Source organism: Typha angustifolia, chromosome 7 (genome assembly GCF_048772165.1).
Source record: "Typha angustifolia cultivar Huaian chromosome 7, ASM4877216v1, whole genome shotgun sequence".
NCBI classification, from domain to species: domain Eukaryota; kingdom Viridiplantae; phylum Streptophyta; class Magnoliopsida; order Poales; family Typhaceae; genus Typha; species Typha angustifolia.
Window position 1 is genome coordinate 17663798 of NC_133245.1, and position 25450 is coordinate 17689247.

Sequence of the window (25450 nt, forward strand, 5' to 3'; positions counted from 1 at the left end):
TTATCGGAGACATCAAATTCCCCATCTTTTCTTCCCATAACGCGTAAGTAGGGTTTTCTCCCGTCCTCTCAAATCTCGGCTCCACTCTCTCGTCGCTCGCCTCTCCGGCGACCCACGCCATCGGCGATTCTCCTACAGAGATAGTATACCGTTGATTCACGTATGTGTTCGTCGCTCTTTTCCTTATCCTCGAGAAAATTCGGATCAAGATCCGCTTCTTTTGGTAGATCTGATCCGATCTGATGTTTTACCGAGTCAAATCCGATCCTTTAATAGATTCAATTCTTGAAAAGTTTAGCTTCAACTTCTTTAATATGTTTTAGATGTTATTGTTGCTGTCAGCGAGTGATGTCAGTCTCCTGAAGAATTTGGGTTAGCGGATTTATTCATCTCTGCGGCCCTTCTCTGATTTGTTAATCTTTGTAGACAATTTACCCTCTGCGTGTTGTAATCCTTGGTTGTAGATATTTGAAAAGGAGAATTGGCGAATATTGATGAATTCTTGCTGGTTTTACTTGTTATACTTTTGATTCGCATAAGTTGGCATAGGTTGGCATAAGGGATGTTGTCGTTATGGTCTCTTCATGACCATGCCTCTAACACATAGCAATACTACGGAATATTCACTGTCCGTGTACATGGATTTGGGGTTATGTGGTTTTACAATCTGTAGTTTGCACGGGCCAATACATGATCTATTGACATCATAAGATGATTTTGAGTGGTGCAATATGATGGATAATAGATACATGCAACTGTGCATTATCTTGAAACATTATTCTGCAGTTCTTGCATAAGCTTTTCTGATGGAGCAGAAATTTTTCTTAATTTATTTGTAATTACCTTTTAAAAAGGAATATATGTTTCAATCTTCTCTAGGTTTGCCTCGTGAAGCATCATGATGCAGTGTCTTCTTTTTCTCATGTATTGAGCCACTGTTGTTCACTTAATTGAGAAAATGTAATTTGCCCTTGGTGCAGGAAAATGGCAGGAGGCTTCAGAGTGCTTCATCTTGTCAGGCCTTTTCTGGCATTTTTGCCAGAAGTTCAAAGTGCTGACAGGAAAATCCCATTTAGGGAAAAAGTTATCTACACAGTGATCTCCCTTTTCATCTTTCTGGTGTGCAGTCAGCTACCTTTATATGGAATACACTCGACTACTGGAGCTGATCCTTTCTATTGGATGCGTGTTATTCTTGCATCGAACCGTGGAACTGTGATGGAGCTAGGAATTACTCCAATTGTGACATCTGGACTAGTGATGCAACTTTTGGTTGGGTCGAAGATCATTGAAGTTGACAACAGCGTGCGAGAGGATCGTGCTCTTCTGTACGTGTTGTTTGCTGAGTCTCTTTCCATAAAGCCAGTTGAAAGTTGCTTGCATTAAAAATACTCTGTAAATTAATTGATTAAAAAATGAGAAGAATAAGATGAAGAGAAGGCACCAGGTTTTGATGCTTCTGCAGTTAGGGCTATTATTGACAGAATTGCAATACACTTTGATGAATTTTTAATTCACCACCATCATCAGCCACCATATGATGGGGGATGTTATTTTTTTTTAAAACATTTTATTGACATCCTCTCATTGATAAATAATGTTAGTACTTTGTTTCCACATATGAGATATTATGATATATGAATCCCCATCACTTTCGGACTTGAGTTAGTGCGATGGTGGTTGAGATTCTGATCATTATCTCCAGCAATTTTTTTTCATTATTCATTGTTCTGTTGGGTTTAAAAGCTTGTTTGCATGCGTTAGATGCACAATTTTTTCTTGAGAATAGAAGGTGCTTAATAATGAACTATGTAAAAGAATTGTCAATTTATCATTTTGTATTATCAATTTTGTTAGATCTTTGATTTTTTTTTTCTTTTTTGATCAATGACTGTAACTTTAGGATGTTTATCCAAGAGTCTTGTACTTATAATATGAGGATGTAAAATTAAACCAAGTTCCTATGATGGCACAAAGCATGTGGTACATAGAAGGGATGAGGTGTTGCGTCTACTTGATATTTAACTGCAGTTGACAGAATTAACTAAGTACCTGAATGGAATAGTAATGAGGTTCCATTCTTCTGTATGAAATTTTCCTTGTTTTACTAGCTAAGCTGACTACATTACCATGAAGAAGGGATAGGCTTAGCCATTCTTGTTTTATGGTAGAGTATCTTTATGACTGCACAATCATCAAGCTAATTGCCTGATGTTGAAATGCATATATTTTTCAGAAATGGTGCGCAAAAGTTGCTTGGAATTTTGATTGCTATTGGGGAGGCAGTTGCATATGTTTTATCTGGAATGTACGGAAGTGTCAGCCAACTTGGAACTGGGAATGCTATTCTCATAATACTTCAGCTCTTTTTTGCTGGTATCATCGTCATTTGTTTGGATGAACTTCTCCAGAAAGGATATGGCTTGGGATCTGGTATCTCTTTGTTTATTGCTACCAATATCTGGTAAGTGTGTAATATATTTTCTCTACTTTTTGTTCCGTTGCATATGGTAAACAATCCTACATTTATTTTATCATGCAGTGAAAATATTATTTGGAAGGCATTTAGCCCCACAACCATCAATAGCGGACGCGGTGCTGAATTTGAAGGTGCTGTTATTGCCTTGTTTCATCTGCTGATCACTCGAACAGATAAAGTCCGTGCTCTTCGTGAGGCATTCTACCGTCAAAATCTTCCAAATGTGACCAACTTGCTTGCTACAGTCCTAGTTTTCCTTATTGTTATTTATTTCCAAGGTTTTCGTGTTGTACTGCCTGTAAGATCAAAAAATGCCCGGGGGCAACAGGGCTCCTACCCTATTAAGTTATTTTACACTTCCAACATGCCCATCATTTTACAGTCTGCATTGGTTTCCAACCTCTATTTCATCTCTCAGGTGCGTTGAACACTGTATTTGTGGCTGAACAATGTTAATCTTTGTTCTGCCTGGAAATATCTGATCTTTTCATTTTGTATGCAGTTATTATACAGGAGATACAGTGGTAATTTCCTTGTAAATCTGCTGGGTATATGGAAGGAATCTGAATATTCTGGTCAATCTATTCCTGTTGGTGGTATTGCTTACTACATAACAGCACCATCAAGGTGATTTAATAGTTTACCTTTGTCCATCTCTTCATGATTATATTGCTATTCTTTTATATATTTTGTTGGCTTAGATTGTGTTTTTGCATCGTTTGGCTTATGTTAAGTTTGCAATCTAGTTGGTGCATGATTGTTTTTTCCTTTTCCTTTATTGCTGTTTTTGCTTAATTGCCATGTTTGGAATCACATTTTGCAGCTTAGCAGATATGGCCGCAAATCCATTCCATGCACTTTTCTATATAGTTTTCATGCTTTCAGCTTGTGCACTTTTCTCAAAGACATGGATAGAAGTCTCTGGATCATCAGCACGAGATGTGGCCAAGCAACTTAAGGTATTTTTTTTCCCTTCATGTCCTCACTGCACTACATTTACTATATCTCAGATTTTAAGATTTCCAAGGTAGTACATGGTCATAAAGTATCACTTTAGTAGAAGACACACTTTGCTGAAGGCTCTTGGATGATGTGTTGATACAAAGAGAAACATGTGGATTTTGAATTGGTATAGCAGGGCTTACATTAAGAATTAAAAAGAAGTTTTAATTTAAGTATTGGGAAGGATATACCTTCTCTTGGTAGAAGTTAACGACATAAGTTCTTAAATTGGAGTGTAATTTTGTTCACCAGTAACTAAGAATATCCATGATCACTCAAATTAAATTGATGTTATGCTCATTTGAGCATCATACAAATGCATTGGTATTTTTACAGGGTAAATATTTAATAACTGCCTCCTTGATTTGTTAATCATTTAATTGTCTCCACTAGTTTAACATTTTCAATCTTTGATATTTTACAGGAACAACAAATGGTGATGCCTGGTCATCGCGAGTCAAACTTGCAGAAGGAACTGAACAGATACATCCCTACTGCTGCAGCTTTTGGTGGTATGTGCATTGGTGCATTGACTGTTCTAGCAGATTTCATGGGTGCAATCGGTTCTGGAACTGGTATTCTTCTTGCTGTGACAATCATATACCAGTACTTTGAGACATTTGAGAAGGAGAGGGCCAGCGAGCTTGGTTTCTTTGGCCTTTGATTTTAGCCAGTGAACTTATAAGAGATGGTGCTGCCATAAGCGTTGGTCTCGGTTTTGCTTAGCTGAGACAGATGTTGAGGAATTCACTTCTCTTTTTGAGGAGTCTTCTAAGAATTGTCATTTGACAAGTCAGGATCCGATACTCGTAGTCAAATTATGGTGGCTTGACCTCATCTTGTACTAATGCCGTCACCAGATACATTGTTGTTTTTCTGGTTCTCATTTAGGTTTGTTGCATTTCTTGATAGTTGGAACTAACAGACATAGTCTGATGGCACAGTTAATGCCACCTAGCTGTATTTTTTGTTTTCCATATGTTCTACTACCATTCAATGGGCTGATTGGAAATTCTTATGTGCCACGGTAGTTTGACGTCTTGATTTTATTCCACTCTCAAAGGGCAAACAGCGGCATTTTTGTTACTGAAGTGAATATTTAGGTACCGACTCAAGTGAATATTTATGCATCAGCCAGTAAACCTCCATCTCTTGAGGTTCAATTTTAGATTTTACCATCGTAAGTACAGACACCTCCATGATTTATTTATTTATTTATTGTTGGAAGTGATATTTGCTGCCAGGATATTACGATCGGGAGAGCGATCGTAGTTAAAATGATAACTAACGCCCATTATTTCTATCCTATTTTTAAGGCATAGATGCTCTGTAGAATTTGAACAAATATCATCTTAGGCTAGAATATTCCTTCGGTTGCGCAAGAGGAAAACGTTTGCTTTCCAAACGCGGAGAGCCAGCCATGCCGAGGAATAACATCTTGGAACTATGTGAGAGCATCATTATATAGGATTGCCCCTCACTCGTGAGTCGTGAACAAAGATCGTTACATCCCCATGCATCTTTTATGATACCCCGTGGAGTCGTTACTCAACTTCTCTTCCCATTGGTTCACTTCCATGATGACCCACAACACTTTACAACTGTGTCTGTTTGTCAGTGTGTCAGTGAGTCAGTGAGAAGGAGAGTGTGTTGTTTCCCGTGGTGGCAGAGGCTACTAGACTCCTCTGGCTGCACCAACCAATCTTATGCGTTACAGTCTTACAAAAACAGCAGTTATGTACTAACGGCTAGTTAAATCCTTTCTAGGTCATTAATACGACAATATTCATACCAAGAGAAATTCTCAGTCCCACAGGTTCATGCCTCGACAAACGTGATTCTGAGTTCTATCTGTGAGCAAGTCTATGGAAACAACTTCACAGCTGCATGCTTTTCTCTTAGATGAATATCAAATCTCTGATCAGCGAGGTAGTAGTAGTAGTAGTAGTAGTAGTAGTAGTAGTAGTAGTAGTAGTACTCATTTCAGCTTGGAAACCAGTAACATAAGATAGTTCAGTAACTTAAAAGTCTTAAACCAGCTCGTTCCCACAAAAGAAAGAAACAAACATCAAACATCTGAGACAAAGTAAGAGATAACAAATTTTTAGGTCTAAGGACATAGCTAGCTTGAAACAAGTCGTTATCAAGTCCACAAAACAGGCTCGCATGCATCAAGATCCAGTTCTCATGACTCATGGGTCAGCTCGGATTAGCAAAGCTTTGTAATGTCCTTTGTTCTTCTTCTTCGCAGGCTCCATGTCTTGCTTCTCCATTGCCGTTTTTTCTTCTTTGAGGAAGCGAAGACCGCAAACATTGCATACAGTCTGGCAAGGGTTTTATAATACAAATTAAAGAGACATATTAGTAGGAATAGAACTTCAAAGGCAGAAAATATCAGCATGCTGCATTAGTGCATGTAAAGTAACAAGAAAATACCACCAACATTACCAATTATTCATCAATAATAGACATGCATAACAACACATAGTCTCACAAGCATGATTCATCTATAAACAGCATTATCTAACATAAGCACAGATCAGAGCATAACACACTTACTCATTCATCTACAGTAACACATACAGAAGATTGTAGCAGATTTGGTACCATTCTTCTGTCACCTAAGTTACTATTAAAATTTCAAGTAAATAGTTATTGACAACTATAATTTGAATGTGTCCTTAAAATAATGTATAGAAAATTTTAGCAATTCTTTCCCACAGACTGAAAACAAATAAAATCATGAGCTGGAGAACATGAGGGAGATCTCAATCCAAGAAAAGCAACAGAAATTACCATATACAAGTAGTTATGTTAACTCAGTTAGGACTTTATCAAAATTGCATGTTCACTATATAAGAGAGCTATAAACAAAAATTATATAAGAACGCCACGACATTACAGATCTAGTTATCCATACTTTAACCAATAATGATGATCAATTTACTTGATTTACACCATGATCTCGATGACGACAAAATCACATCTTCGCTTGATAAGAAAGCGACAAAATTGCAGATCTACTTATCTATACGTGAACCAATATCAATGATTAATTTACATGATTTGCATCATTATCTCGATGACGACAAAATCACATCTTTGCCCAATAAGAAAGCAACAAAATTGCACATCAATCTAGTTATCTATGCTTGAACTAATAACAAATGATCGGTTAACTTGATTTATACTATTATATCGATGACGACAAAATCACATCTTCGGTAGATAGGAAAGTGACAAATTCAAAGATCTATTTCTATATTTGAAACAACAACAACGAATATCAAAAGTTTGTTAGAAGTAGCAAAGCTCTAATTTTTGTAAATCTGATTCCACAGTCAACAAAAATAAAACAATATTTTTTTTATTGCAACTTGAAAGAGATAGGAAACATAAGTAAAAGAAAAATCCACAATCAACTACTATCCAAGTTGTAATTGTAATTGTCAATCTTTTGTCTTTGGGTATTCTTTCTTAAATCTTATCAATTATCTCATAAAAAAAAAACCATATCACTTGAAGGAACTCATGGTGATTTAGCTATTTATTGATTGTTAAGAATCTAGCTAGTTAAATGGAAGAATAGAAAAGCTATCTATCCAGTGGAAAATGAATCAGCCATGATCATCACTGATATTGTGCTTGCTGATCAATCCCTAATTGATTCCTGCAATTTTCAATCACAAAGAGTATCAAGTAGTAACGCAAAGGAAAATCATGCATGGAGACCATTCTATGTCAAAACACTGTGTTATACTAATTTAATAGAAGACCACACACATGGTTGATGAATCAATTACAGATGATAGTTTTAATTAAGTAGAAAATGATGCATAAGAAAAATTGCCAAGAGAATTTTTAATCTCTTAATTTCTCATACCTGTAGTCCTGAAGGCCCCCTTCTCCAGCGAGAAGTTTTTGTTCTTCCACAAAGCTCACAACATTTTTCAGTTGAGTTAGGATTTGAAAGGTTGGAGGACAAATTCTTCGTTACCTCTTCCTTCATTGATCCCTTTCCATTTAATTTATTGGAAGATGCATTCACCTTTAAATCCTTACTCTTTGCAGATTCACTCACCTCAAAGTTCCGATCAGTGGCCTCCATTCTTTCTCTACCAAAAAAGTTGTGGTTGTAATCTTGGTTGATAACTACAAGGAAAATTGCAATGCTCTTCAATTAGCAAAGAGGAAAGTAATAAGTACTTGTGTCAAAAAACAAGTTGTGTAAGAAGCAAAATTTAATGTACTACTTAGTTATACATTACGTTTCTTCTTAAGGTCTATATCGTCGGCGTTCGACTTGCACGTGGCAGTGGTGCATGGCAGAAAGAAGAAGACATAGCATTACTCTTGTGCTGGCCGGGGACCTTTTCTAGAAAGATTTTTATGCAGTTATGAAGAATGGTTTCAATGGTAAGCATCAGACTACAATTATAATTCAGCAGCCAAACAGCAATTTAGGAAACTTCCAGTTTTTGTAATGAATGATAGACCCTATGGTACAATGGATCAGGCTCCCCTAGCTAGGACCTTAAAGAATGAATTGAAACAATGAGTGAGAATATAAATTAAAGGAAAGAAGCAAACGAATTAGTAACCTTCTACTTTGTTCACAAGGATTGATAGGTTATTGTTGTCTGATTAGGGTGAACTCAAATCATTTGAAAGCAAAGTACGTAATTAACGTGGATATTCGTACAACTTGCCACTGATTCGTCCTCCTTTCTTTCTCCTTTCTTGAAATTTTCTGTAAAACGATCTGAGATACATCTGGGGCATTTTTTTTTTTGGTTCAGAAAACCTTTTTTAACCTCCTTGCGTTATTATTCTCTTTTATAACCAACCAGTTACCATCACATATTAATCTCAACGAGAAAAAGAAGCTACGATCATCACGTCACTCTTTGCAACAAATTAAGACGATTATATATCCAACAGATAATCAAATTGATAAACTTAACTCTCAAACTGCTGTACATTTCTTTCATTAATTTGCATTCGACGGCAATTGCAGCAGTCAGGGGCCGCCCATATTGGCATCCATCCCCTTATGTTATTATAACTAAGGAGCATATATATATATAAGAAAGAGGTAGCTTCATATATCTTCAATGCCGAGCATTGCCACCTTGCATATTGTTGAAGGGAGGTGCCAAACTCAGGATGGTGTTTCTTCTGCCCTCTTCCTTCCTGTATCGTATTCCGCACGCGTTACACAAGGTCTGGCCAACGTTCAAAAACGAGCCCAAAATTAGCAAGTGGTGTCAAGTTAATGGAATATTTCATAACATAGGTTACTATCAGTACCCATGCTTAGCAAAATGTCACATATGTAGAATATTAGTTAACAAATGTAACAAAGGAACATGAGGAACAGATCTGATCGCAACTCACATTCCACGTTCCCATGTCCATCTGAATCATCGATATGGAAACTAGTAAGCTTCATGCAAACCCTAATAGTAGAAAACCTACATGGCTTACATAGTAAAAAGGTGGTGGAGTCCAGTGGAGTGGATGATGATACGTCGAAACAATAAACAAAAGGAAAATGAAGATAGAGAGGAAGATTGAGAATGCATGCATGAGTGCATATCTCGTATGTATATATAGATAGATAGATATATCCATCACCTTGGGACCTTCAGGCCCGTTCCTCCACAGAGGGGTGGTGGACACCCCACAAGAGGAGCACCTCTTGATACTCGCCGGCGGTCGCAGCGAGAGGCTGAGATCGAGGCCAGAGGCCTCGTAGTTTCTCCCTTCCAGTTGCCGGATCAAATCCTTCTCCACCACAGCATTTGAGGAAGAAGAAGAAGAGGAGGAGGAGGAGAAGGAGGAAGAAGAAGAAGAAGAGAGAGTGAGGAAGTTAAAAGCCATGACCAGAAGTACTAAAAGTGTACAACCCCTGAAAGGCTTTATAGCGAGAGAGAGTGTGTGTGTTTGATTTGATCGGCATTCGGATCCGGAGTTTGGGTGCGTCTCTTCTCGTGCTGGTGAGCCTGACAACTTCCATCTCTTTGGAGGGAAAGTGAGCGTTTTTTTTTCTTGTCGAGCCATTCAATGGCTACCAGCGCTCCAATACTCTGCCGGATGTTCGTAAGACGTGCTACCGATGTCCGTGTATACACAAATGTAGGAGATTCCTGCAGCCGGGAGTGTCTACGATTTAGTATTTGGAATGCCGTTTCTAGGCATCAGAGGGTCAGATATTCATATTTGACACTTGGCCACCAGATCCGCTGGCAAATTTGAATTACAAACGAAATTTTTCTATAATGATCTTAACTAATATTTTTGATAAAAAAATGTGATAGGGGTGTTCATATGAGAGTGCACAATTGCGTTGTATTTTATTCATAGTTCTCCCTACCCTATCAGGGGGATGATTTTTTCCAACCATATCCGTATCCATATAAGGCAATCCAGATAAGGACTTAAATTTTAATTTAAGACGAATAGACAAATCTAAATTCATACCGACAAATTTTACTTGCCAAACTTTGATCATTCAGATATGATCGAAATCTTAATCCTACATGAAAAGTTTTTAATGAGTGTCAGAATCCGTTACACCAATAAATTACCAGTAGAGTATATGTGTCTACATGAATCTATCATCCGTGGGTAAAATATAGTTTTTGTCGTTAGTGTTATAGTACAATACGATAAAACTATTATTTTTATAAGCTTAAATTTTATAGTATTTGAGTCTAGATTTCTATCAAAATTATTATTTTTTTTTATTTTGAAATGTAAAATCTTCACTTTTTAAGTCTAACCTCACTTTTAGCAAGAACTCCCCCTCTTCCTGTCCCTAGGTCAGTGTAGCAGTGAGCCAGCGACAGTGGCCTTTGGGCTTGGACTTTTTGTCACTAAAACAAATTCCCAAAAGTGAGTGCAAAAAGTCCAATGACCAATGTGCTAGCCAATAAGATTTATATAAGAACAACTAAGAATAAGAATAAGAATAAGATATAAAAAAGGAGTCTAACTGGCATTTATTTAATTTAACACCGTTGGTGACCCATCCCACCAAAGACAAAGCTGCCGAAAGTGTGAGAAAAGAGGAAAAAGAAAAGGTCAAGGGATAGAGTCATTTATTGTTCTTTGTCTTACTTTCATGAAAATAGTAAAAAAAAAAAAATATATATATATATATATATATAAAACGCAATTTCTATGTTACGTACTTACGTGCGTAATACTCTTCTCTCTCTTCTTGTTCTTATGTTAATCTCTACGTGCTTCATACTTGATTATAAAAGAGACTACTTTTAGTATATTTACATCGTATATATGCGTATAAAAGATCCATTGAATAAGCATCTACAATGCAAAGGTAACCTTTGTCTTGTGATAAAGCGATCGTTGTACAAAGTGAGCTGCATGGTTTTCTTTTTCCTTTTTTAAACTTTGTAGAACATTAGCTCGTAGATTAATTATAAGTTAGATAAAGAAAAAGGTAGAGGTAGCCCGTCCTCCCAGTATATATATAAGTTGAATAATAGCGTCGCTACTCTTAACTTTGCTCTCTTTGTCAATCCACTGAGCTTGAGATGCTTAGCAGTTTAATTGTAGTAATAAACTACTAGCAATCCTTTGCCTTCAATCTTGTGGACCACAGCGGCCTCTTTGAGGACTTCGTTTTGCTTCATACCGCCGTCCTTTGGCTTGTTTCCTCTATAAATACCTCGTCGCACTCTGGGAGTAACACTTTTATTGTCTCCACCACCCAACTATGGTGGGTTCTGGGTCCTTTGCTTCTTACGTTTGAGGTCCTTGAGACAGTAGAAAGTTGAGATTTTTTAAGCTCATTTTTGCATCCAAAAGTCTCAAGATTTGCTCAGAGTTTTGAAACTTTTATCGCGCAATTTCAGCCACATTTACTTTGCTTTGAGAAAAAGTTCATATATATATATTGGATATTACGAGTCTCGAGTAGGTATAATATTTTATGATTCTAGATGGTTTTGTTCTTTGTTTTGCTTGCTAGCATTGTCGGTCCTTCAAAGAGATAGCTTCTTTTCCTGTTCTCCTTTTGGTTTTTTGGTCAAACGATGTCTCTGGTGAGTATGACTCTCCCTCCTGGGTTTCGATTTCATCCTACTGATGATGAACTGGTAGGATATTACTTGAAGAGGAAGGTCGATGGGCTAAAGATTGAGCTTGAGGTCATTCCAGTAATTGATTTATACAAGTTCAACCCGTGGGAGTTACCAGGTAATGTGATCGCTATATGTTTGTTGAAATGCCCGTGTTGCGTCGCCTTTTATATACGATGGTCAAGTTTGAAAGCTATGGGTTTCTGTGTTAGTGATGTTTGTCTACAATAGCAAGTCATCAATTTAATTCACATGAAGTCTGATACAGGCTTAAGTTTTTGGCTGCAGAAATTTGAAGTGCTGGACTGCTAATTCTGTTTAGTTAAGTTGAGGTCAGTCAGCCCCGAAAAGGTTTACCTTGAATCAATTATGTAGTAGCACTAGAAATTTAGCTGATAGGAAAATCGTGAGAATGATTCAGATTAAGCTATCGAAACTTACTCTTTCTAGTTTGCTGAAGCATACATCTAGATCTAGCTCTATTATTTTCCTTTTAACAAGAACTCTTCCGTCTATTGTCTGATTTGAACTTGATGCAATCGTTAGAGTGATACCAACACTGGACGTGCATGCTCACTTAGAAAAGGGAGTACGTGTAGAAACTTCTGCTACATGAATTCTTCTATTTAATTGGTGGAGAGACCATTAAGAACAGCAAAAAGGAAAAAGGGTTGCTTTATCCCTTCATTGTCACCATATATCCTTACACAGCTAGTTCTGTTCGATGATGGAAAAGAATGCATCACCAATAAATGACACAATTCTAGTGGTTGCTAGCAGAAGCAGTCATTTTTTTCTTTCAAGCATCTAGCCTTTTTTCAAGAGGTCGGTTGTAGATCAGCCTTCCTACTCCTGAATGTCACATCACTGTAGAGACACGGGAACTTGTACTAGGAAACTCCATCTTATTCGCATCCGCATCTTCAATTTAGTGTGGTTCCCAAAGAAACGAAAGTGACAACTGACAAGCTTATATGGCACTTAGAACCGTCATGCAGTGATACCTATGAAGTCAGAAATATCTGAAATGATTTCTATGTTATTCTGAGTTGCAGATCAATCATTCTTGCCTAAAAGAGATAAGGAGTGGTTTTTCTTTTGCCCACGAGATCGTAAATACCCAAATGGTTCACGTACAAATAGAGCTACAAGATCAGGCTATTGGAAAGCCACCGGTAGAGAACGCAAAGTTGTATGCGAGACTTCTGTATATGGTGTCAGGAAGACCCTTGTTTTTTATTTGGGACGGGCTCCTGGAGGAGATAGAACTGACTGGATCATGCATGAATACCGTCTTTATGGGGATCTTTCTCGAGGGTCATCAGATTTTGTGGTATCACATTTCTTCTTGCAATTTATGTACCTATTGCAATGGTGCTCATCAAATAGTTATTATAGTGCTTAATCACAACTTTGTTCTGATTGATACTATTGTATCTCTAGGGAGCTTTTGCTTTGTGCCGTGTAGCCAAGAGAAATGACCGTGGACAAAAATCAGGAAATTTTGGAGGAGAATATAGAGATAAAAGAGGCCTTTCTTCACCCAGCCCAAAAGGGAACCTATTCAACATATTGAATAGCATGGAAGAAAACTCTTCTATTGCAGTGGATCACTTTAATAGCATTATCAGCAATGGATCAACATCTATCAGCTCTGGTCTAGAAAATAGAAGGGAAATGGAGAAAGAGCCAGTCGCAGTAGAATCTGATCAGCAAGCCATCTGGAGGTCAGATCCTGCTTCAAAGGTATATATTTGATCTGAAAAATTATTGGAAACAACTTTGCAAGTTTATACGATGGATATCCAAGATAGTGCCTCTAATACTTTTAAGAACTGTTGCAGAACTCTACGCGGAAAGACACTTCTGATTCAATGGCACATGCATATGCTAGTTCAGAAGAAATATACCCACTGTGGAATCCATTTCTGTCCTCTGGCTCTGTTAACTTTACAGAGGATGCTTATCTGATTAATGAACTTGATGGAAATGGATGCCTATCATCTTTCTCAAGCCCTGTACACTGCATAGAAATGTACAGTTATTCAGAGGATATCTCGCATCAAAGCATCGATGCGCTGGAATACTCAAATGCATCTTTCATTGGTATTTCTTCAGTTACCTTTATACAAATTATGTTTAGTTTCTGAACCCTTTGGTTTAAAGTGTGTGATGATAAATTATCACATCTTTTAATTTAGGGACCGAGATATGGAGCTCGGTGCTACCTCCAAGTATTTGTAGGCAATCAAGTGAAGCAGAGGAAGCCAACTTGTGGTTGCAGGAAGACAATATGGTCATTGTGATTTGAGGGATTGGCTCTGCGTTGGCTGATAGAAGATCACATCTCACTTGCATATTTTCAAGAGACAGTCAGGAATATAAGATATATATATCAAATGTTATAGTAGGTAAAAGAAGTGCAGGACCTCTGAGACATCGCCTTTTAGTGTTTACTTTCTCAGGGATAAAGAAGCATTTCCTGCATGCCTATATCAAGAATAAAGATCTCCAGAACAACCCCTTTTAGTGTTCGTCTCCGGAGGCTAGTTATCCCATTGCAATTAATCTTAGAAATTGGACCACAATATTTTAATGTGGCCATATATTGCTCTGTAGCATATTCCTGCCTTCTGGTAATATGTAAAAGTGTGCATTTGTGTACTCTCTTAACTCATAATGAGATGATTTGCACTCTCTAGCCTTTTATATTAGTCTTCTAAATAACAAGCAAGCTGACTTGAGCTTGGCTCTAAAAGGCTCAAATTATGCTCGAATTGATTGAAATAGGCTTGACATCTGCAGTTCTGCTCGGGCTTGAAATAAGCTCGAAATGATCATCAATTTGAACTTAATCTATTAGCTTAGTCTCGATATTGTAATATATAAATTCTTGTGTGCCGAAATGTGCTAGATGGACAGATTCATGATCCTGTGACAGTCTTCCTAATTTAAAAAGGGAAAGAAAAGAACTACCAAGGTGAAGAAATAAAAGAATGCACGGAAATCTTTCTGAATACCCACAGGAAGGTTAAAGTGCAGTTTGTCTATGAGATGAAGCATTTGTGCCATTCTTCAGCACCACCCAAGCAAAAGAAAGTCGGCACCGTCGCTCTGACGAATCTCAGAAAGGAAAACAATTCACCATAAAAAATACTACTGCCTTCTTTGAACATTTCATTTCTATTCTTATATTCTAGCATAGATTCTAACCTACAATTCCACTTAACATTCCCATGCTTAGATTTTTGACAAACTTAATTTGAATACTTGCCAAGCTTATATATATATACGCAAAGGCAACTCATCACTCATGTGTATTCATGTGCCATAGCCATGGACCAGCCGTGACACATCTGGCCATCACATGCCTTGTCATCTCCCAATCTCTTCCTCTTTCTTCCAATCTATTTCTTAAGCCAAATTGACATCATCCCTTTCTGTTTAAACCTCTCTAATTACTCTAAAAAAATTATAATTAAGATGCTAAATAGCTCATGGTCTTGGAAAGTCCAAGAAATTAGATAATATCATTGTACCAAACTGTGTAATGTACAACGAAAGCAAGACGGCAGATCATACGCCATCTGTTAGTCAAATAATTATTTTTTTTCTGAAAAAAAAATAAGAAGTAAAAGATTTAGCAACCTTTGACTTTTAAGCGTGCATCATGAAGGAAAACTTGAGGCTTATCTTGGACCTTGTCTAATCTTCCAATCGCAAGCCCAAATGTAGTATAAATTGCTAGTAATTTTAGTTTATTAATGCAAGTTGCCTTTCATAATTCAGTTATAGCTGTGGGTGGATGTGCCAAATTCTGGTCAAATACTCATTTGGGAGAAGAACATCATGAGGTTATGCCTTAACTTTTCAATCTTTTGGCAATAATATATATATATATATATGTATAGCATTTGTTTGGTTTGTTTCCGAAGCAATAAAATTGAGGATCCGTATAAAAATGAGCTACAGTTTACAAATCCAAATATAATTATCTATTTTTTATGTATAATAAAATTAAAATGGGGAAGATTCTTGGATCACCCATATCTTCGCAGATATATATGCCTCGGTGGAAGTTAACTAACTCATCATTGGGATTAAAAAAATATAATGCAAGTACTACACCCACAGAACTAGATCAAGATTAATTTAATATATATAATGCTTCTTTAATTTTTGTTATCATTAAACTAACACAGTCGACATCTCTACAACAGATTCCAGCTGATGGATTTGGCAAAGCTGTATGGCTTCCCACCTAATTTTTTGTCAAAATCTATATGCTCAATATCTTACACTTAATTAATAATTATCTTTGTTAACAGATTAGTATCTTTGGAAACAGGAAACCCAATATAAAAATCAAGGTCAGAAGGGAGCTCAACTCCCCACAATCCTAACTCATTCATCATCTAAAATAAATTTAAAATAAAAGGGAAAAAAGTCAGAACCGATGACATAACCAATGTTAGATTTAAGAGATTATAATATATGGTTGGTTAGGCTCCACATATATAGATTGCAAGCATCTTTTTGCCATTGACTTGAGAATTTTTATACTATATATATACTCCTTCTATCGATCTATCCTTCTTCTTCTTCCAATCAGGCCAAGCCATGGAAACTCCACACTTGTTCAGATGCCCTATCTCCATGGAGCTAATGGAGGATCCGGTGACGATCTCCACCGGCGTCACCTACGAGAAGAAGAACATCGAGAAGTGGCTGGTCGTCTACAAGAAGTCGACGTGCCCCGCGACGATGCAACGCCTCGACAACTTCGATCTCACGCCGAACCACACGCTCAAGCGCGTCATCTCCTCATGGCTCGTTCGCGGAGTTAGAGACCCAGCTGCCATCGCTCCATCTCGTTCTCGCCTCTCGAGCGCATTCAATCACGAGATGCTTTCTTCGCTTCTAGCCGACGTGGAATCCTCCCCCTTCAAGGTCTCCTCTCTCAAAGCTCTCAAATCTTCCATGGATAGGAACGATGACATGCAGAAGGATTTCATCAAGTTAGGAGGCGTCAGAGTGTTAAGCCGTGTCATGTTCCAAGTTATAACGACGTCCGAGAGCAATGACTTCAATACGTTTCGAGCTTGCGAGGAGGCAGTTAGTCTTCTCTCTGTTATAAATTTATCCGACGAGGAATCGATCGCATTGCTACTGAAACCCGAGTGCATGAAGCCCATGATGGTCATGTTACAAAGAGGTTGCACCGAAGCTAGGCTACACACCATGACCATCCTAAAGAAAATATCAAAGTCGACCAACAGCAACTCTTGGGTCGATGCTATAAACGACCAAGACATGGATTTGTTCAAGTCCTTACTAGAACTCCTCTCCGACGAGATCTCGACGAAGCTGAGCTCGTGTTCTTTGGATATCTTGCTCGAAATAATCAGCAAATCGAAGAATAATCGTGTAAAGGCGATCGAGGCGGGCGCGGTTCGCGTCTCGATCGAGCTGCTGCCCGACGCCACTCGCCATCACTGCGAGAAAATTTTGCTGCTGCTCAGGAGGCTTTGCGAGTGCCCCGAGGGGAGGTCGGCGTTCGCCGACCACGGCTTAGGGATCGCGGCGGTGGCGAAGAAGATCTTGCGCGTTTCAGAGATTGGGACAAAGCTGGGTGTCAAGATCTTGTGGTTGATGTGTAGTTTTCTGCCGACGGAAAAGGTGGTGGAGGATATGATGGTGTTCGGTGCAGTGAAGAAGCTCTTCGGGTTGCTTCATATGGACGGGAGATCTTCAACTAAGGAGAGAGCTATCAAGATTGTCAGATTGCACGGGCCGAGCTGGAGGCAGTACCCTTGCTTTCCTTGTGAGTTGCAGGATTATTTGAGAGTAGTGCACCAATCGAATTAATCACCATTTTTTCAACTCAAGTCGATTCTTCTCTCTCTCTCTCTCTCTCTCTCTCTCTCTCTCTCTCTCTTTGATGATTGTTTTGATGCAAATCTTGGGTTGTGACTTGTGAAAATTAATTGTGTTTATGACGGTTATGTCGGATAACGTAAATTTTATCCATCCCTCCTCAATCCATCATTTACCCAATGGCCCAAAACCCATGGGCTAGGCTACAAATGGGCCTTGTTCAGCAAAGCTCGACCCATCATAGTCCGCGTCCTGACGAAGCTTTTTGTTTAACATATATATATATATATATATATATATATAAGTATTACAGGCTTTACAACCGACAGAAAGCTACGGATGGCTTCCTTGAGAAGCCATCCTTGTTAACAAGTCATTAGACGAGGAAGCTTTTTGTTGCATTGATAGCGTATAACCCTACCCATTCGTTACGGAAGATGACTACAATGTCACCATCTCAAAGTTAGCAAAGTCAAAGAGAATAGTAGCAAAGTCTACATACGTGATCACATCATAAGAAATTATTATGTGGACTGTTTACTAATTTCTAATCCCACTGTACGGCGGATACCTATTTGGTGGAGGATAAGGAACCAAGTTTAAACACTCTTGCCGGGTCCAAATTGGTTTACAATTTCACATGAATCAAACCTCTCTACATCCATGCCTTTGGCCTTTTGGACTTAATTAGAGTTAGATGGTAATGACTCACACGGTTTGCTTGTGATTCCATTCCTTAAACCAGTTAGTTGGATCGTCCATTTATCCTAAACCTAATTCTCGAGAAAATATCCGATATCCTCGTCGGTGGATGTCCTATTATCTAAATATATCACCACACAGCTCCGGACTCCCATTCGCAGTTCCCTTATTGGCTATAAACGTGGGACCCAAATTGTGTGATTCATTCACTACGAATGTCGACGTGCCACGTTTTGGTAGCAAAATTGACTGTGCTCTTTGGTCGTAGCTCATCCGAACTCGTTTCCAGCTTGGCGTTTATCCACTAAAGGATTGATCCCGTACACTTCGAATGCACGAACTTGCTTCATTAGGCTGCGTTATTATAACAGTTGTATTTGCAGGTAACCACCTGCCTTTTGGACTTATTTTCGCGGAAAAGTTGACAGGTGTGGTAGTTATTTGCAATAAAAAAAGAAAAAAGTAAAAATGTTTTCATGTTTGTAGCAAATTCCCGCAGCGGAATCTGCAGAAAATCTGATGAGAGAAGCACCTCGGCATTAGTCTATAGTCTAGAGTCTATACCTTCACCCTTGTGACCACTCTCTCCATCTCTCTCTCTCTCTCTCTCAAGTCCGTATCAATGACAATCCCACCTCGGCCGACCCCGCCGGCAGTCTCGGAAGTCGCGGAGGAGATTATGCGTCTCTACCGGTCGCTTCCCCCAAGGCCATCCATAGAAGAGGTGGAGGCAGCCGTGGCTGTGATCAAAACAGCAAACAGTGAGGAGGAGACAAGAATTAAGGAGGTTGGTATGATGGAGAAGCCCCCAGAAGCGCCTGAGCAGCTCTTCGTCGTACTGCAGGAGGTGAGGAAGGCGTCTGTTTTCCTCCAAGCCCAAGAGCAGAGGAAGGAAGCCTTGTATGTGGTGGAAATGGATGAGAGGTTTCGGGTGTTTGATGATTTGATACAGAGGGCTTCTAAGTTGGTATCTGGCGAGGAGGGTGGTGGAGGTGTTTTGGGTGGTAGGATTGAGAAGGGATTGATAAAGTTGGAGAAGGAGGAGGAATTGGATGATTCGAAGGGCATCTCTTCCTTGAAGTCTGAGGTCAATGAAGGTGAGATTTTTCTTTCTTTAGCCGCTTCTTCATCCCTTGATCTAATTGGGCCATACCTTATCGGTTGTGGTTTTTGATATCTGTATGTGATGATTAGTTGTTTCAAAAGGATCCTTTAATGAGTTATTGAACGATTCTAGTTCAGATTGAAGCAAAGAGAAGAGGACCAAATTGAAACAAGTAACTAAATGTTCCTCTTACTAGATGATTGCAGTCAGGTAGGCTGTGTTTGTTTGCCTGAATTAATCATTTATATCATCTTTTCATAATAATCATCTAATGGACATAGTGGTCTTCTTTATTTGTTAGAACTTAGTGAAGAATTAGTTTCTAGTAGTGATTTTAATTTCACATACCTCTCTGCAGGTGCTATCAATATATTTCTTTTCCAAGTAATGATCAAACTTCAGAAATGAGAAATGGATAATACACTAACATAAAGATTTATAGTGCTTGCTAGGTGTTTTGAGTATATATATATTCGGGCCATTTTCTCTGCATAATACACAACTGTCTGTCCTCTTCTTTTATAGGCTGCAATCGCTAGTGCTTCTTTGTATACAGTATGGTCTTCTGGCACCAAGAGTAGTTAATTATTTTGTTCTTCCTATTAAAGGAAGGTGGAATCTGAGGTAGTTATTTAGTGCAAGCAAATGCTCTTCTTCTATCTTTCATATAATCTTAGAAAGCAAAAGTAGCTTAGCTGTTTGTATTGTCTTAACGTTGTTGCTTTTATGAATACCAAACAGGTGGTCACCCAGAAAAGTTGAGTCTAATCCAAGTTGCAAGTTTAATTGAGAATAAAGCCAAAAAAGGAGCTAGGGTTCTTGACCTTCAGGGAAAATTAATGGATAAGATTGAATGGCTTCCACTGTCACTTGGGAAGTTGGAAGATATTACAGATCTTAATTTATCTGAGAACCGAATCATGGCACTTCCATCAACCCTTGGTAGCCTCAGGTCCTTAACAAAACTTGACATCCACTCAAACCAGTTGATAAACCTACCTGATTCTTTTGGGGAACTATCTAATCTGATTGATCTTGACTTGCATGCAAACCAGTTGAAATCTCTGCCTGCCTCATTTGCGAATCTTACAAATCTAGAGAGTCTCGACTTGAGCTCAAATCAGTTCTCTTTGCTGCCAGAGACAGTAGGGAATCTAACAAACTTGAGAATATTGAATGTTGAGATGAATGAGCTTGAAGAGCTTCCTTACACTATTGGGTCTTGTATTGCTCTAGTCGAGCTGAGAGTAGACTTCAATCAGCTGAAAGGATTGCCTGAAGCAATTGGGAAGCTAGAGTCCTTAGAAATCCTCACACTGCATTACAACAGAATCAAGGGGTTGCCTACTACAATGGCTTCACTTTCCAAGTTGGAAGAACTGGATGTCAGCTTCAATGAGCTTGAATCAATCCCTGAGAGCCTTTGCTTTGCCACTAGTCTTGTGAAATTGGATGTAGGAAGGAACTTTGCAGACCTGAGAGCGTTACCAAGATCAATTGGAAACCTTGAGATGCTGGAAGAGCTAGACATAAGCAGTAACCAGATAAGAGAACTGCCAGACTCTTTTAGATTTCTATCAAAGCTTTGTGTGCTTCATGCAGATGAGACTCCATTGGAAGTGCCACCAAGACAAGTTGTTAAATTGGGAGCCCAGGTACTTTCCTTCTTCTTCTTTTTTCTATTGTTTTTTTTTCCATTTGTCTCTTATGCTAATGTTTTACTAGCTGAACGAGATTACAATTGATATTACGTATCTCGTTTGATAGGCTGTTGTCCAGTACATGGCTGATTTAGTTGCAGCAAGAGACAACAGCTATCCAGAAACTAAGAGAAAAGGAGGCTGCTGGTATTGGCTTTGCTCATTGTTCACACCTCGCGTGAAGAATCAAGAGGATGCCTTGGGCTCCAGTACAGTTTAAATTATCTCTGCGAAGCAATAATCCCTCTCATTGTTCTTTTTATTTGTGTGGAAGTGTAACTACTTATCTGTGCCAATCTTTCTCAATTTCTTGTATAAAGGATATGTACAATGTACAATGTTTTTATAATATTCTTCTCAAATGTCACTATCGAATAATCTCTTTAATGTCAACTATGTGCTTGTGGATCCGAAACCTCTCAAAAGAGTCATTTGGCTGGATCTCGGATATGAATTTCAAGCATTATGTTCTTTCTAAAGAATCATTTTTTTTTTATATGCTTGTTGAAGTCCTACAGATAAGAGATTGGCAGCATATATAAGATAAAACTTTGTAGGCCTTTTGATGGCAAGGATCATGACGAAATGTTAAAAAGGAAATCTAGCCACAAAAAGGTGGATAAGCCCGAGAGTGATTACAAAATGCTTCAGAAACTTATAATCTGATGAAAAATCTAGCCACAGATTTGAAGGTACTGCAAATGCATAGCCAACCAACTCCATCAATTCAAACACCCACCAAATCATTCCATCCAATCTTCCCTCCGCTGGAGCTAAAATGCTCAAGCCTCAAAGATCTCCAGCAAATCCATGCCCAATTGATCACAACTGGATTCATCCATCACAGTCCATCGCTCACCAAATTCCTCTCCATCTCTTTCTCCCTGCCTTCAGGTACCACGAGCTTAGAATATGCATGCATGGTCTTCAACCACACCCATCAACCAAACACAGTGATCTGGAACACCATCTTGAGGGGACTTGTACGCCATAACTTAGCTAACTATGCAATCTTAGCATATGTTGACATGCTCCAAGAGCCCACTACCCCTCCTGATAGGTTCACATTCCCATCCTTGCTCAAGGCTTGTACACAGTCTGTGGCCTTCAGTGAGGGAAAAGCCATGCATGGCCAAATTCTGAAGCTGGGTTTGGAATCTGACCTCTATACCCAGACCACACTGATCTCAATGTATGCAGCTTGTGGTGACGTAGTTTCTGCCCAGAAGGTGTTTGATCATTTGGGTCAGAGGAAGAACAAGGTGGTTTGGACTAGCATGATAAGTGGGTATGCCACGAACCGGTATCCAAGAGAGGCGCTGCGCCTTTTCACATTGATGGAGGAAGAAGAAGGTCTAGAGATTGATGAGGTGACCATTGCAACTGTAATTTCTGCTTGTGCAGATCTTAAGAACTTGGATTATGGAAAGAAGCTGCATTTAAGAATTCAACAATTTAGGGCGAAGATTTGTGTCATCCTCGGCACTGCTCTTATTGATTTGTATGCCAAGTGTGGTCAAATGGAAGACGCAAGAGAGGTATTCGACGCAATTCCTGCGAAGAACGTCGTGGCCTGGTCTGCAATAATTTCGGGATATGCTCAGAACAATCAGGGTGAAGAAGCTCTTAGGCTGTTCAAAGGGATGGTAGGCAATGCTGATCATAAGCCGAATGAGATCACCATCATGGCAGTGCTCTCAGCTTGTGCTCAGATAGGAGACTTGACCCTGGGCAAATGGGTCCACGCTTACATAGACAGAGGAGGGATGAATTACTCAACGAGTTTGAATAACTCCCTCATTGATATGTACTCTAAATGTGGCAAGATTCATGTAGCCTCCGAAATCTTTGGAAGAATGAAGCACAAAGACATCGTGTCTTGGAATGCCATGATAGGTGGGCTGGCACTTCATGGCCTCGGCGAGAAGGCAGTTGCTGAGTTCTCCTTGATGCAAAAGGCTGGAATTCAACCAGATGATATCACCTTCATAGGTGTGCTGTCCGCCTGCAGCCATGGAGGACTGCTTCAAGAAGGCTTGACTCAGTTCCGTAACATGAGAGAGAAGTTTGGATTGACACCAAAGTTGGAGCACTATGGATGCATGGCTGATCTCCTAAGCAGGGCTGGGATGTTGGAAGAAGCTGAGAAGTTTATACAGGATATGCCCATGGAACCAGATGGAGCGGTCTTGGGTGCTTTGCTTAGTGGATGTAGAGCATACAACAATGTTGAGATTGGCGAGAAGGCGGCTAAGCGACTACTCGAGATTGAACCAGAAAATGATGGCGTTTACGTGCTTCTTTCGAACATTTTTGCGAAGAAGAAACAATGGACAGAAGTGAGAGGCGTTAGGAATTTGATGCACCAAAGAGGCATTAAGAAAACTCCAGGTTGCAGCTCGATTGTGGTTGATGGTGTTACCTATACCTTCACTGTTGGAGATCATTCACATGGTGAGTCTAAGGAGATACATTCTATGCTGAACTACGTGAACAAAAGATTAGCAAGTGCAGGCCATGTAGCAGAGACATCAGAAGTGCTGCTAAACATAGAGGAAGAGGAGGAGAAAGAAAGATCACTATCTCAACATAGCGAAAAATTGGCCGTTTGCTTTGGGCTAATCAAGACAGAACCAGAGGATGAGATCCTCATCCTGAAGAATCTCAGAGTATGTCGCGATTGTCATTCGGCAATTAAACTGATTTCAAAACTTTTTCACAGAGAGATCACTGTTAGAGATAGAAGTCGTTTCCACCATTTCAAGGACGGGTCATGTTCTTGCCAGGATTATTGGTGAAGAGCTTGAGAACTTGGCGAAATATTTTTTTAAGATTATAAGTTTAAAAGATCTAAGCATGAACTATTATTGTACGTGTCCATTTCTAGTTTGTGATGCAACGCAAAGCTATTTAGCTCCTGCCACCTAATATGCAGACGTGCAGGAGAGACACTTGAAGAGACTCTGCATGCCAAACGCGTGGCTAATGGCGTGGCATGACACACTTCTCCTGTCCCCTATATTTACACACCAACTTAAATGGATGCGTTACTCAATTAACGTTGTAATCATGCAAGAAGCGAAGGAGAAGGTGAAGGACATGGCCAGCGCAGCCAAGGAGAAGGTGATGGAGCACTCGGCCAAGACCGAGGGGAAGGTGGAGGAGGCGACGGCGACAACCAGGGAGGGGAAGGAGATGGCCCACGAGCGAGCCAAGGCCAAGGAGGCACAGGCCAAGGCGGAGCACCACCAGAAGAAAGCCGAGCACCGGCAGGAGACCGCCGCCCATCGTGCCACCACCCACGTTCCCCTGACCGGTCCCCACCATCACCGCCCGGTCGGCGGAACCCACCCTAGAACTGACGAGTATCTGTAGGGAGTTGTAATATTGCTTCATGACGGCCTATATATATGCATGTTTATATTTCTACTGTTTTCTCTAGATATAAATAAAATGAACGATCCAAATCCTTTTACATAATATTGGTGTTACAATTACAAAGATGGCGCCTTTTTCGGTGAGGGAGGCTAGTGGATGTGTTGTATACTAAGGCTTGAACTAAGGCGGTTACTCTCCGGTCTTCCGTAGTAATCTCCTTTGGCGGCGGTATCTCGTATAAGAATTTGTCCGCCACGTCACCATCTTCTTCTCTTCTCAGAAGTCTTTCGTACCACCAGAATGGCGGATGCAGAACAAAGTTGATGTTAGAACAGAGCCTCATTGATGCTCGATATAGTAACTTATTTCATAAATTGAGGTCAACAGCTATTTGCGTAACAAAAGATTTCTGAGTGAGATCGAATTCGAATTCGCAGGCCAGACTGTTGCATTACATCTTTGAAAACAAAAGGGAGCCATTTGCCATGATTGATTTCCTGTTCTTTTTTCCACCGTGGATTCTTCGAATTAACGAGGACCCAACTGAGAGGAATCCTTATTCTCCATGAATCCAAGGAAGAGAACTAAAAGGGGTACCTGGACTCCCACCTCCGCCAAATCTACAGGGTAGAAGAACAGGTTCGAGGTAGGGTTTTTCGACGGCGTCAGAGACATGTGGAATCTTGTAACAGGAGAGTAATCGGAACACCGAGAGGATATCAGGATTAATGCTTCCTGCAGCTACCAACTACGGACTCCTTCGTCGGCGCACGGAAATTTGCATACGGCCCCCTACATTATCCAATTATGCTGCAAAATACCCGTGGCTGACAAATAGAAGCATCTTTTTAGGGAAGAAAAACAAAATTCTTATTTTTTTGGGATAAGTTACTTTTACACCCCTACTATGATATTTCAGTTTTATATAATAATAATATAGTAATAATGTCCTTACCTTTCAGTCATCCCATCTCGTTAAGTGGAATGCTATATCTCTTTTTCAGTCGAATTCTTAATTTTATCTATAATTTCATTTTAGATATGAGATTATCCACGGGATAACTAATTCTATTTTATTTTTTTATCTCTTAAATAAACA

The 25450-nt window shown here is 39.3% G+C and overlaps 6 protein-coding genes across 6 annotated transcripts; all 6 read left to right on the forward strand.

Annotated features, from left to right (window-relative positions):
* On the forward strand, positions 1 to 4499 carry LOC140763291 (uncharacterized). Its single transcript, XM_073101414.1, has 7 exons — positions 1 to 160; positions 981 to 1328; positions 2237 to 2464; positions 2543 to 2897; positions 2982 to 3106; positions 3303 to 3438; positions 3906 to 4499. The coding sequence occupies exons 2-7, from the start codon at positions 985 to 987 to the stop codon at positions 4143 to 4145; spliced, it is 1428 nt and encodes a 475-aa protein (XP_072957515.1). The 5' UTR covers positions 1 to 160; positions 981 to 984; the 3' UTR covers positions 4146 to 4499.
* A 6526-nt stretch (positions 4500 to 11025) lies between these two features.
* On the forward strand, positions 11026 to 14292 carry LOC140763196 (NAC domain-containing protein 55-like). Its single transcript, XM_073101280.1, has 5 exons — positions 11026 to 11707; positions 12645 to 12922; positions 13033 to 13335; positions 13434 to 13695; positions 13791 to 14292. Exons 1-5 carry the CDS (start codon positions 11545 to 11547, stop codon positions 13898 to 13900), a joined length of 1116 nt encoding a protein of 371 aa, XP_072957381.1. The 5' UTR covers positions 11026 to 11544; the 3' UTR covers positions 13901 to 14292.
* Positions 14293 to 16245: 1953 nt separating this feature from the next.
* Positions 16246 to 17457, forward strand: LOC140762627 (E3 ubiquitin-protein ligase PUB22-like). Its single transcript, XM_073100499.1, has one exon. It carries the CDS (start codon positions 16246 to 16248, stop codon positions 17455 to 17457), a length of 1212 nt encoding a protein of 403 aa, XP_072956600.1.
* Positions 17458 to 18745: 1288 nt separating this feature from the next.
* LOC140763759 (plant intracellular Ras-group-related LRR protein 5-like) lies at positions 18746 to 21351 on the forward strand. The gene is made up of 3 exons (XM_073102097.1): positions 18746 to 19265; positions 20015 to 20928; positions 21041 to 21351. The coding sequence occupies exons 1-3, from the start codon at positions 18791 to 18793 to the stop codon at positions 21191 to 21193; spliced, it is 1542 nt and encodes a 513-aa protein (XP_072958198.1). The 5' UTR covers positions 18746 to 18790; the 3' UTR covers positions 21194 to 21351.
* A 178-nt stretch (positions 21352 to 21529) lies between these two features.
* On the forward strand, positions 21530 to 23780 carry LOC140762945 (pentatricopeptide repeat-containing protein At2g29760, chloroplastic-like). Its single transcript, XM_073100932.1, has one exon. It carries the CDS (start codon positions 21639 to 21641, stop codon positions 23769 to 23771), a length of 2133 nt encoding a protein of 710 aa, XP_072957033.1. The 5' UTR covers positions 21530 to 21638; the 3' UTR covers positions 23772 to 23780.
* A 20-nt stretch (positions 23781 to 23800) lies between these two features.
* LOC140761988 (uncharacterized) lies at positions 23801 to 24474 on the forward strand. Its single transcript, XM_073099568.1, has one exon. It carries the CDS (start codon positions 23941 to 23943, stop codon positions 24346 to 24348), a length of 408 nt encoding a protein of 135 aa, XP_072955669.1. The 5' UTR covers positions 23801 to 23940; the 3' UTR covers positions 24349 to 24474.
* The last annotated feature ends 976 nt before the right edge of the window (positions 24475 to 25450 follow it).

What these genes read in the sequence shown, in the direction of transcription:
- LOC140763291 (XM_073101414.1), top strand. Translation starts at nt 985, where the DNA reads ATGGCAGGAGGCTTCAGAGTGCTTCATCTTGTCAGGCCTTTTCTGGCA. An exon ending in CGAGAGGATCGTGCTCTTCT is followed by an intron (nt 1,329 to 2,236) that starts GTACGTGTTGTT and finishes TATATTTTTCAG; the next exon opens with AAATGGTGCGCAAAAGTTGC. An exon ending in TTTATTGCTACCAATATCTG is followed by an intron (nt 2,465 to 2,542) that starts GTAAGTGTGTAA and finishes TTTATCATGCAG; the next exon opens with TGAAAATATTATTTGGAAGG.
- LOC140763196 (XM_073101280.1), top strand. Translation starts at nt 11,545, where the DNA reads ATGTCTCTGGTGAGTATGACTCTCCCTCCTGGGTTTCGATTTCATCCT. An exon ending in CAACCCGTGGGAGTTACCAG is followed by an intron (nt 11,708 to 12,644) that starts GTAATGTGATCG and finishes TCTGAGTTGCAG; the next exon opens with ATCAATCATTCTTGCCTAAA. An exon ending in CTCAAATGCATCTTTCATTG is followed by an intron (nt 13,696 to 13,790) that starts GTATTTCTTCAG and finishes CTTTTAATTTAG; the next exon opens with GGACCGAGATATGGAGCTCG.
- LOC140762627 (XM_073100499.1), top strand. Translation starts at nt 16,246, where the DNA reads ATGGAGCTAATGGAGGATCCGGTGACGATCTCCACCGGCGTCACCTAC.
- LOC140763759 (XM_073102097.1), top strand. Translation starts at nt 18,791, where the DNA reads ATGACAATCCCACCTCGGCCGACCCCGCCGGCAGTCTCGGAAGTCGCG. An exon ending in GAAGTCTGAGGTCAATGAAG is followed by an intron (nt 19,266 to 20,014) that starts GTGAGATTTTTC and finishes AATACCAAACAG; the next exon opens with GTGGTCACCCAGAAAAGTTG. An exon ending in TTGTTAAATTGGGAGCCCAG is followed by an intron (nt 20,929 to 21,040) that starts GTACTTTCCTTC and finishes CTCGTTTGATAG; the next exon opens with GCTGTTGTCCAGTACATGGC.
- LOC140762945 (XM_073100932.1), top strand. Translation starts at nt 21,639, where the DNA reads ATGAAAAATCTAGCCACAGATTTGAAGGTACTGCAAATGCATAGCCAA.
- LOC140761988 (XM_073099568.1), top strand. Translation starts at nt 23,941, where the DNA reads ATGCCAAACGCGTGGCTAATGGCGTGGCATGACACACTTCTCCTGTCC.